This window comes from Larus michahellis, chromosome 25 (genome assembly GCF_964199755.1).
Source record: "Larus michahellis chromosome 25, bLarMic1.1, whole genome shotgun sequence".
Taxonomy (NCBI): domain Eukaryota; kingdom Metazoa; phylum Chordata; class Aves; order Charadriiformes; family Laridae; genus Larus; species Larus michahellis.
In genome coordinates, this window is record NC_133920.1 from 1,762,251 (window position 1) to 1,773,685 (window position 11,435).

Genomic DNA, 11,435 nt, shown 5'->3' on the forward strand with positions numbered 1-11,435 from the left:
TCCCCCAGCCCCATGGGGCTCTCTAGCCCCATGGAGGTCCCCAGCCCCATGGGGGACCCCGGCCTTATGGGGCTCCCTGGCCCCATAGGGGTCCCCAGCCGCGTGGGGGTCTCCAGCCCCATAGAGGACCCCAGCCCCATAGAGGACCCCAGCCCCATAGAGGACCCCAGCCCCATAGGGGACCCTGGCCCTGTGTGGGTCCCTGGCCTGAGGGGTCCCCGTGGGGTGCAGCGCCCGCCCCCCCGGGCTATTGGGGGGCAGGGGGGGGGGTGTTGCGCAGGCAGTGGGGGGGCGGGGGGGGTGACTCACAGCCGGCAAATTTAGCAACCGGTTCCAGGGAGGAAAAAGGGCTTTTTTAGGATTTTCTGGGAATTATTTCAGGCCTCGGGAGCCGCAGCCGACGGGCGAGAGACGGGGAGGGGGGAAGCAGTGGGGGGGGGGGGGTGTCCTCGGGGATGGGGACCCTCCACCAGTGTCCCCAGTGTCCCCAGTGTCTGCTTTGGAGTGTGTTTATCCCGGGTGGAGCGGGAACCCGAGGGCACCCTGGGGGTCCCGGCTCCTTCCTCCCCCCGCCTGGGTTGGGATGTGGGATGGGGTGAGGATGAGGATGGGGACGAGGAGGGGACAGGGACAGGGTGAGGATGGGGCCAGATGGGGATGAGGAAGGGACTGGGATGAGGAGGGGGAGAGGGATGGGATGAGGATGGGGACAGATGGGGACAAGGAAGGGACTGGGATGGGGACAGGGATGGGGTGAGGAGGAGGATGGGGACGAGGAAGGGACAGGGATGGGGTGAGGATGGGGACGGGGACAGATGGGGACGAGGATGGGGATGGGGACAGATGGGGACGAGGATGGGGACAAGGAAGGGACTGGGATGGGGACAGGGATGGGGTGAGGATGGGAATGGGGTGAGGATGAGGATGGGGACAGATGGGGATAAGGAAGGGACGGGGACAGGGATGAGGATGGGGACAGATGGGGACGAGGATGAGGATGGGGACGAGGATGAGGATGGGGACGAGGATGAGGATGGGGACGAGGAAGGGACTGGGATGGGGACAGGGATGGGGTGAGGATGGGGGCAGATGGGGATGAGGAAGAGACTGGGATGGGGTGAGGATTAGGATTAGGATGGCGATGGGGATGGGGATGAAGGTGGGGATGAAGACGGGGAGCAGGAAGAGCCGGAGACGGGGCCGGGGCTGGGGACACCAGCACTGGGGACACCCCCGTCCCCAGGGACCCCCAGTCCGCTGCCACCTGCTGTGCCGTACTGTGCCGTGCCGTACTGTGCCGTGCCGCGCCATACCACACTATACCATACCATACCGTGCCATACTGTGCCATACCACACCATACCGTGCCATACTGTGCCATACTGTGCCACACCACGCATCACACTGTGCCACACCACACCATACCGTGCCGTACCGTGCCGTACCGCACCATGCCACGCCACACCATGCTGTGCCATGCTGCACCATAGGATGTCATACAGAACCATACGGCCCCACCCTGTGCCATACCATGCCATACCGTACCATACCAGGCTATGCCATGCCATACCACACCATACCATGCCACACCATGCTATACCATACCGTGCCATACCACCCCATACCGTGCCATACCGCGCCATACTGCCCCATACCACGCCGCATCACACCATACTGTGCCGTACCGCACCATACCACACTAGACCGTACCATGCTGCGCCAAATCACACCATACCATGTCATACTGCGTCATATCACACCATACCATGCCATACTGCGCCATATCACACCATACTGTGCCATACCACGACATATAGTGCTATAGCACACCATACTGTGCCATACCGCACCATACCGTGCCATCCTGTGCCATGGCACACCACACCATACCACACCATACCATGCCATGGCACACCATGCCATACCGCACCATACCGTGCCGCGCCATTCTGCGCCATACCATGGCGCACCACGCCATACCACACCATACCGTGCCATACCACACCATACCGTGCCATACCATGCCATGGCACACCATGCTGTGCCATACCGTGCCATTCCGCGCTATACCATGGCGCACCACGCCATACCACACCATACCGTGCCATACCACGCCATACCGTGCCATACCACGCCATACCGTGCCATACCATGCCATGGCACACCATACTGTGCCATACCGTGCCATTCCACGCTATACCATGGCGCACCACGCCATACCACACCATACTGTGCCATACCGCACCACACCATGCCACACCATACCACGCCATACTGTGCCATACCATACCGTGCCATGGCAACACCATGCCATACCGCGCCACACCGCGCCACACCGCCATGCCGTGCCACCCGCTGCACCCCTCCAGCGGCGGGGCCGCCGAGCCAGGCCGTCTCTGCCATTCCTGGCCTCCCGGTGTGGGAATCGCCCGGGATGGGCGGCAGGTTCCCGGAGCCCGCCGGGAACCACTTCCAATGGCCGCAGGTGACTCATCCCCCCCTTCCAAAAAAGATTCCGGCGCGGCATCGACAATGCCGGAGGGATTGCCATCGCCGCCGCCATCGCCGGCTCGGCGACGCTCTGATTATTATTAGTTATTATTAGATTTTTGGGGATTCTTTTTGCCGAAAAAGGGCAGGAATTAAAGCGGGAGGAAGCCGGGAAAAGCCTCCGGCAACTGGCAACGGCCGATCGGATCCCGGCATCACCGCGGCGAGACATGCACCGGCCATCCCTCCCCGCCCCAACCCCGCTGAACCCCCAGCTTGGCACTTTCCCCTTCGTTTGGCGTTAATTACACTAATTGGTTGCCGGAAGGGAGAAACTCCATCAGCCGGGCTCGAGCCGGATTCTCCCGGTTGAACCGCGCCGGGCTGGGAATGCCGGCTCTCCCCACGGCGCGGGGGGGGGCGATGGGGTGATGTGGGGGGGTGTGTGGGGGGGGCTGTCTGGCATCCCGACCCCCAGATTCGGGGGGGGGTGTTCAGCCCCCCCCCCCCCTCCCCGGGCAGCTCCATCACTGGCATTGCCCGCGCCCCAGCCGCTCGCCGCGGGGAGGGGGGGGGGGATATTCCATGGGGAAGAGAGGAAGAGGAGGAGGAGGGAGGAAGGAAGGAAGGAAGGAAGGAAATCAAACCCCCCCCCCCTCGCCGTGTCCCCACCATCTGCTGAGCCTCCTGCGCATTAATTAATTGCCTTAACGAAGCCGGAGGTGCCGGCGGCCCCCTCGGCGCTGCCGGAAGGACGCGGCACATGCTGCCGGCACGGCACAACCCGCCCCCCCCACCCTCCTACCCCCGGCGGCATCTTCCCAAGTTGGTCCGTGTCCCCCCCCCACCAAAAAAAAAGCCAACTTCCCGCTGGGGGGGTGGTCCCGAGGGATGTGACACCACCACCCCCCCCCCCCCCGTGTGTCACTGCCCCCCCCCCCCCGTTCCGGCACCGGCTCCATCCCACTGCCGCGGAACTGGGATGAGGATGATGCCGGGGGGGTCCCACCTCCAGTACTGGGGTGATGCTGGGGGGGGGGGGTCCCACCTCCGGTACTGGGATGATGCTGGTTGGGGGGGGGTCCCACCTCCCTCACCAGTACCCGAGTGATGCTGGGGGGGGGTCCCACCTCCAGTACCGGTACCGGCATAACGATGGGGGGGTCCCTCCCGGGGGGGGTCCCTCCCGCTGCCAGTGGTACCGGGAAGATGCTGGGGGGGGGGGTCCCACCTCCAGTACGGTACTGGGATGATGCTGGGGGGGGTCCAGCCTCTGCCACCGGTACCGACATGATGCTGGGGGGGGGGGGTCCCCCCTCCCTCACCAATACCGGAATGATGCTGGGGGGGGTCCCACCTCCGGTGCCGGTACCAGGATAACGATGGGGGGGTCCCTCCTTCCACCACCAGTACCGGGAAGATGCTGGGGGCGGGGGGGGGGGGAGCCGGTCCCGCCTCCATTCCCGCTCCCGGGGATGACGCCGGGGGGGTCCGGGAGGGGGGGCTGGTGTGGGGGTCCCCGCCGCCGTCACCTACCGCTTGCCGGTGCCGGGGGGGTTGCCGTGGAGGGAGGAGGGCCAGGACATGCGGGATTTCCGCAGCCCCGGGCGGTCCTCGGTGTCGACGGCGTCCGCCCGCTCCATGGGCCGGGGCCGGTGCCGGTCGGTGTCGGAGAAACCGCGGTGGCGGATGCGGATGGGGGTGCGGGGCTGGCGCCAGAGGTGCTGGGGGGGCTTCAAGGGCCCCTCCCGGGGTACCGGCAGCGACAGCGAGAGGCTTTTCCTAGAGCCCGGCACCGGCTCCATCATCCCCGGGACCGGGAAGGGGGAACAGGGGACCCCGAGATGCTGCCGGTGGTGGGAAAGGAGCCGCTCCCGGTGTTCAACCCGGAGCCGGTACCGGTGCTGCTCCCGCTGTCCCACCCGGTACCGGTACCAGAGACCCTCCCGGTACTGGTGCCGGTACCGGAGACCTTCCCGGAGCCGGTCCCGGTGCCCGACCCGAAGCCGGTGCCCGTAGCGGAGACCCTCCGGGAGCCAGTCCTGGTGCCTTAACCCGGCCCCGGTACCGGAGCCCCTTCCAGAGCCGGTGCCGGTACCGGAGACCTTCCCGGAGCCGGTCCCGGTACCCGGCCCGGTGCCGGTACCGGAGCCCCTTCTGGAGCCAGAACCGGAGCCCCTTCTGGAGCCGGTCCTGGTGCCTTACCGGGCCCCGGTACCGGTACCGGAGACCCTCCCGGAGCCGGTGCCGGCGCCCGACCCCGTCCCGGTGTGGGTCCCGGTGCCGGTCCCTAGCGATCCGCGGCGGCGGCGGCTCTTCCCGGCCCCGGGCTCCGCATGGCCCCGTGCAACCGGTTGGGACGACCCCGGGGGGAGGCGCCTGGTGCCGCCGGTGCCTCTCCCGGTGCCGCCTCTGCGCGCCCGCTTCGGCGCCTCCCCCCGCCCCGGGACCTGCCCCCCCCACTCCCCCCGGCGGCGGCTCCGCCCCGGGACCCCCCCCACGCAGGTACATCCCCCCCCCCACGGATCCCCTCCCCACCACGGCAGAGATTCCCCCCCCGGTCCCCCCCCCAGCGGGGAACCCCCCCCCCCCCCCCCGACCCCGATATCCCCCCCCCCTCCACGGCGGGGATGCCACCCCCCCGACATCCCACCCCCCCGCCATGGCGGGGATCGCCCCTCGGGCTTCCCCTTATGGGCCCCCCCCGGGTACTCCCGGGAATCCCCCCCCATGGGGACCCCCCCACCCAGTGATTCCCCCCCCGCCTATGACACTGTCCCCCCCGCAGCCGAGGGGGGGGGCGCCCCCCAAGGAGAAACCAGCAACGCCGACATCCTGCCGCCCCCACACCCCCCCAGCACCCACGCGTGGGGGGGGGCAGAGCAGACACAGCAGGCCCCCCCTCGCCCGCTGCAATGGGGGCGTCCCCCCCCCACAGCGCGGCACAACCCCCCCAAAGCTGAGCTGGGCCCCTCCCCATTTGCACAGTGTTGGGGAGACACACACACACCCCCCCCGCAGCTGCAATGGGGGATCCCCCCCCCCATACTGCAGGGACCCCCCCCAGGGCTGGGGTGGGGGGTGAGCACCCCCCACCTCGGTGGGGACATCGCGGGGGTGCCCACAACTGCTCCCCCCCCCCCGAGCTGCTCCCCATGCCCCCATCACCGAGGGTGGGGGGACATATCGTGTGTCCCCCCCCACCCCAGATCCAGCCGGGGTGGGGGTGTCCAATGTGACCCCCCCTCAATTCCAGTGGCTCCGGTTTTACCGGGGAATCCATCGGATCCTCCATCCCCCCGAGATGGAGCGGTGTCCCCCCCCCCCCGAAAAAATGTCCCCATTAATGTCACCCACCCGAGAGAGTAGGTGGAGGGTGGGGGTGGGGGGCACCCCAATATTCCCTCCCCCCCCCCCCCCCCTTCGGGAATTTTGGGGCTGCGGGATGGGAATCGGGGCGGGAAAACACCCTGGAAAATTCGGCGGATGATTCATCGCGGCGAGGGAGGGCTGGTGGCAGCCGCCTGCCGCCACCGCGCCGGGGGGGGGACACGACACAGACACACGCATCCCATGTCCCCCCCCCCCCCAGCCCTGCCACACCCCCCCCCCCCCCCGGCCAGGTCACCGCGCTGCCCCCACCACAGCACCGGTGCTGGCCCATGGTGGCAGCCGGTAGCCGGAATTAGAGGGGGGGGCGCTTTTTAGGGGCTGCTCGGCCCCCCCTGTAGCCCACGGCGGGGACACGGTGGGGACGTCGTGAGGACACGATGGGGACACGGTGGGGACATTGTGGGGACATGGTTGGGACATGATGGGGACACGGCGGGGACATGGCGGGGACATCATGGGGACATGGTGGGGACACAGTGGGGACACGGTGGGGACATGGTGGGGACATGGCGGGGACATCGTGGGGACACAGTGGAGACATGGTGGTGGCAGCCAGAGGAGCAGGGACGCAGGATCCGGCCGCTCTTGGCTGCCACGGTGTCACCCGCGTGGGCACCGTCCCCAGCCCAGGCCATGTCCCCATCCCGGACGATGTCCCCATCCCAGCCAGCGTCCCCAGCCCTGGGCATGTCCCCAGCCCTGGCATTGTCCCCAGCCCAGTCACTGTCCCCATCCCAGGGAATGTCCCTTACATGGACACTGTCCCCATCCCAGGCCACGTCCCCATCCCGGACACTGTCCCCATCCAATGCACCGTCCCCATCCTGGACACTGTCCCTGTTCCCAGCCAATGTCCCCATCCCGGACTCTGTCCCCATCCCAGTCACTGTCCCCATCCCAGGAATTGGCCCCATCCTGGGCCACGTCCCCATCCTGAACAGTGTCCCCATCCCTGGGCATGTCCCCATCTGGGTCACTGGCCCTATCCCAGACACTGTCCCCATCCCAGGGAATGTCCCTTACAGGGACACTGTCCCCATCCCAGACACTGTCCCTGTCCTGGACACTGTTCCCGTTCCCAGGCAATGTCCCCATCCCAGGAATTGGCCCCATCCTGGTCACTGTCCCCATCCCTGCCATTGTCCCCATCCCAGGCCATGTTCCCATCCTGGATGATGTCCCCATCCCAGGGAATGTCCCTTACACGGACACCGTCCCCATCCCAGATCCCGTCCCCTCTCCCGCTCCCAAGCCCTGTCCCCATCCCGGCCTCCCCCCGGCAGGACCCCCACCCGCTGACACCCCGGCTCTGCCATGGGGTCCCCGGCATCGTCCCCCCCCTGCTGCCAGTGCGTCCCCCGCATTGATCCGGGGGGGGTTCCCCGATGCCACCGGGAGCCCCAACGCGGCGGTGACGGGCTCAGCCCCGCGTGTGTCCCCGTGTTGTGTCCCCCCGCCCCCAGCCCCGTCCCTACCTGGGGGGGTCAGGGTAGGTGACGGCGATGCGCGGCGGGGGGCGGAGGGGCAGCGTGGTGGGGCGCGGGGGGCCGGGGGGCTCCGGCGAGCGCGGCCGCTCCGGGGGCTTCCAGGGGGGCACCTGGAGGGTGGCGGAGAGGCGCCGGCGCCCGCGGTGCAGGTCGGCACCCAACATCCCCGGGGACGGGGGGGCCGGCGGCTCGGCGGGGGGCTGCGAGGAAGGGACGGGGTCGGTCAGATGAGGTTACGGCACGGCACGGCGCGGCACGGCATGGCACGGCACGGTACGGCACGGCACGGCACGGTATGGCATAGTATGGCATGGCGCGGCATGGCACCATGTGGCGAGCGAGCCTCATCCCACGCAGCTCGGCAGCGCATGGCACAGCAGAGCACGGTACGGCACGGCATGGCATGGCATGGCATGGTACGGCATGGCATGGTACAGCATGGTACGGCACGGCATGCCGTGGCATGTTATGGCACGGCATGGTATGGTATGGCACGGTACGGCATGGCATGGCATGGCACAGTATGGCACAGCATGGTATGGCACAGTATGGCATGGCATGGCACGGCACAACATGGCACAGTATGGTATAGCGCGGCATGGCACGGCACGGTATGGCATGGCACAGTACGGCATGGCGTAGCATGGCATGACACGGTACAGATCAGCACGGCATGGCACAGCATGGCGTGGTATGGTATGGCATGGCACGGCACGGTACGGCACGGAACGGTACTGCATGGCACAACGCGGTATGGCATGGCACGGTATGGCATGGCACAGTACGGCGTGGCGTGGCATGGCATGACACGGTATGGCACAGCACAGCATGGCATGGCATGGTACGGCATGGCACGGCGTAGTGTGGTATGGCACGGCACGGCACGGTACGGCACAGCACGGCATGGCACGCTATGGCATGGCACGGCACGGCACAGCACGGTACAGCCCAGCATGGTATGGCATGGCACGGCACGGCAGGGTACCAAACAGTACGGCACAGCATGGCATGGCACAGCACGGCACAGCACGGCACAGTATGGCACAGCATGGCACAGTATGGCACGGTACGGTACAGCATGGCACGGCGTCATATGGCAAGTGAGCCTCACACCATGTGGCGTGGCACAGCACGGCGTGATATGGCATGGCATGGCACGGCATGGCACAGTATGGCATGGTACGGCACGGCATGGCCAGGGAGCCTCACACCACGTGGCGTGGCACAGCACGGCATGGGTTGGCACAGCACAGCACGGCACAGCGCCCGAGCGGGAGCCCCTCACCCTCTGCCGTGGGGAACCCCCAGCCCCCCCCTCCCAACCCTGGTGCCCCCCTGGTGTCCCCCGGTGCCCCCCATGCCGCCAGCGCGGCCTCACCTGCTCCCGGGGCCCAGCCAGGTCCTTGCGGCTCTTCCTCATGTGCCCGCCCGGCGCCGGGGCTCAGGGCGCGGGGGCCACGTGGGGGGGCCCCGCCACCTCCCGGGGGGCTGCGGCGCCTGCGGGGGGGAGAGCCCAGGGTGAGGGGGCAGCGGGGAGACCCCCAGCACCCCCCGGCAACCCACTGTACCCCCCCAGTACCCCCCCAGTACCCCCCCAGTACCCCCCCCAGTACCCTCCCAGCAGCCCAGCCCGTGCCAGGCTGAGCCCAGTCACGCTTGTTGCAGCTGTGGCATCGGCGTCACCGGCCATGGCATCGGTGTCATTGGCCACGGCATCGGTGTCACAGGCCATGGCATCTGTGTCACCAGCCATGGCACTGGTGTCACTGGCCATGCCATCAGCATCACCGGCCACGGCATCGGTGTCACTGGCCACAGCATTGGCATTACCGGCCATGGCATCGGCGTCACTGGCCATGGCATCAGTGTCACTGGCCACAGCGTTGGTGTCACTGGCCACGGCATCAGCATCGATTGGCCACGGCATCGGCACCATTTCCCTTGGCACCAACATCCCTTCCCACAGCACCGGCATCTCTGCCGGCACCGGCATCGTTCCCTACGGCACTGGCATCACTCCCAGTACCGGTATCATTTCCCATGGCACCGGCATCACTCCCGGTACCGGCATCATTCCCCGTGGCATCAGTGTCTCTGCCGGCACCGGTGTCATTCCCTACGGCACTGGCATCACTCCCAGTACTGGTATCATTTCCCATGGCATCGGCATCATTCCTGGTACTGGCATCATTCCCCGTGGCATCGGTGTCTCTGCCGGCACCGGCATTGCTCCCTACAGCACCGGCATCACTCCCAGTACCAGTATCATCTCCCACGGCACCGGCATCACTCCCGGCACCGGCATCGTTCCCAGTACCAGCATCATCTCCCACGGCACCAGCATCTCTGCCGGTACCGGCATCATTCCCTATGGCACCACCGTCGCTGCCGGTACTGGCATCATTCCCCACAGCACCGGCATCACTCCCAGTACCGACATCGTTCCCTACGGCATTGGCATTGCTGCCGGTACCGGCATCATTCCCTACGGCACCACCTTCGCTGCCGGTACTGGCATCATTCCCCACAGCACCGGCATCACTCCCAGTACCAACATCGTTCCCTACGGCATTGGCATTGCTACCGGTACCGGCATCATTCCCCACGGCATCGGCATCTCTCCCGGTACCAGCATCATTCCCCACGGCACCGGCATCTCTCCTGGTACCGGCATCATTCCCCACGGCACCGGCATCTCTGCCGGTACCGGCATCTCGTCGGTGTCACCTCCCTTGTCACCGGCATCGCTCCCGGTGTGGGGCAGCCCCGGGGGTGACCGGGCTTGGGGGGGGTCCCAGCAGTACCAGGCCCCCCGGTTCCCCCCGGTGCCCCCCGGTAGTGCCGGGCCGGGCGTCCCCGTGGATGTCATGGCCTCGGGGGGGGTGTCCCCCATTCCCGTTCCATCGCGGGGGGGAACCGGGGAGTCCCTGCCCTCCCCCCGCCCCTCCCCCCGCCGCCTGTGCCGGATTCGGGAGGTTTTTACCGAATTAATGGAGTACTCGGTGCCGCCAGCGGCGGGGGGGGGCACCCCCCGCATCCCCTCCCCCCCCCGGGGTTACGGGAGGATGCTCGGGATCGCGGCGGCTCGGGGGGAAGGGGCCGCCCGGTTCCGGGGCCGGTCCCGTTCCCGGTCCTGGTCCTGTTCCCGTTCCCGGTTCCGGTGCCGTTCCCAGTGCCACCCGGAGCCATTCCTGTTCCCGTTCCCTGTCCCGGTGCCGTTCCCGGTGCCCGTTCCGGTGCCGTTCCCGTTCCCAATGCTATTCCCGGTGCCGTTCCCGTTCCCTGTCCCGGTGCCGTTCCCGTTCCCAATGCTATTCCCGGTGCCGTTCCCGTTCACGGTTCCAGTGCCATTACCGTTCCCAATGCTATTCCCGGTGCCGTTCCCGTTACCGGTGCCACCCGGTGCCATTCCTGTTCCTGTTCCCTGTCCCGGTGCCGGTCCCGGTGCCGGTGCTGGTCCCGTTCCTAGTGCTATTCCCGGTGCCGATCCCGTTCCTATTCCCATTCCGTTGCCGGTTCCGGTGCTGTTCCCGTTCCCGGTGCCATTCCTGTTCCCATTCCCTGTCCCGGTGCCGTTCCCGGTGCCGGTGCCGCCCGGTAACATTCCAGTTCCCGTTTCCGTTCCCGGTCCCGGCCCTGGTCCCGGTGCCGCCCCGTGCTATTCCCATCCCCGTTCCCTTTCTCGGCCCCGGTGCTTCCCGGTGCCATTCCCGTTCCCTGTCCGGTTCCTCCCGGTGCCATTCCCGGTGCCATTCCCATTCCCGTTCCCTGTCCCGGTGCCATTCCCGTACCTGGCCGCCTCCCGTTCCCTCCGCTCCCCCCGGCATCCACCTGCCCTCGCTGCCGGCGGCGGCGGCGGGGGGGCGGGGGGCGGCCCCGGTACCGGCCCCGGTGTCACCGACAGCGCCCGGTGACAGCGGCGGCGGAAACGCGGCGGGAGAGGCCCCCACCTTCCCCCCCCACTATCCCCCCCCGGCCCGGCCCCACGCGGGTCCCCCCCGGGTCCCCCCGGTACCAGGGTGTCCCCTGGTGTCCCCGGTGTCCCCCCGGCACCGGGGTGGGGGG

The 11,435-nt window shown here is 67.8% G+C and overlaps 1 protein-coding gene across 1 annotated transcript in view; it reads right to left on the minus strand.

Moving 5' to 3' along the window:
• The window catches only part of PDE4A (phosphodiesterase 4A), a 32,931-nt gene extending 21,934 nt beyond the window's left edge, over positions 1 to 10,997 (minus strand). Inside the window, 3 exon segments of the mRNA XM_074567120.1 lie at positions 7,359 to 7,570; positions 8,749 to 8,867; positions 10,725 to 10,997. Coding sequence (XP_074423221.1) covers positions 7,359 to 7,570; positions 8,749 to 8,790 — 254 coding nt within the window. The 5' untranslated portion in view covers positions 8,791 to 8,867; positions 10,725 to 10,997.
• Positions 10,998 to 11,435: the final 438 nt, after the last annotated feature.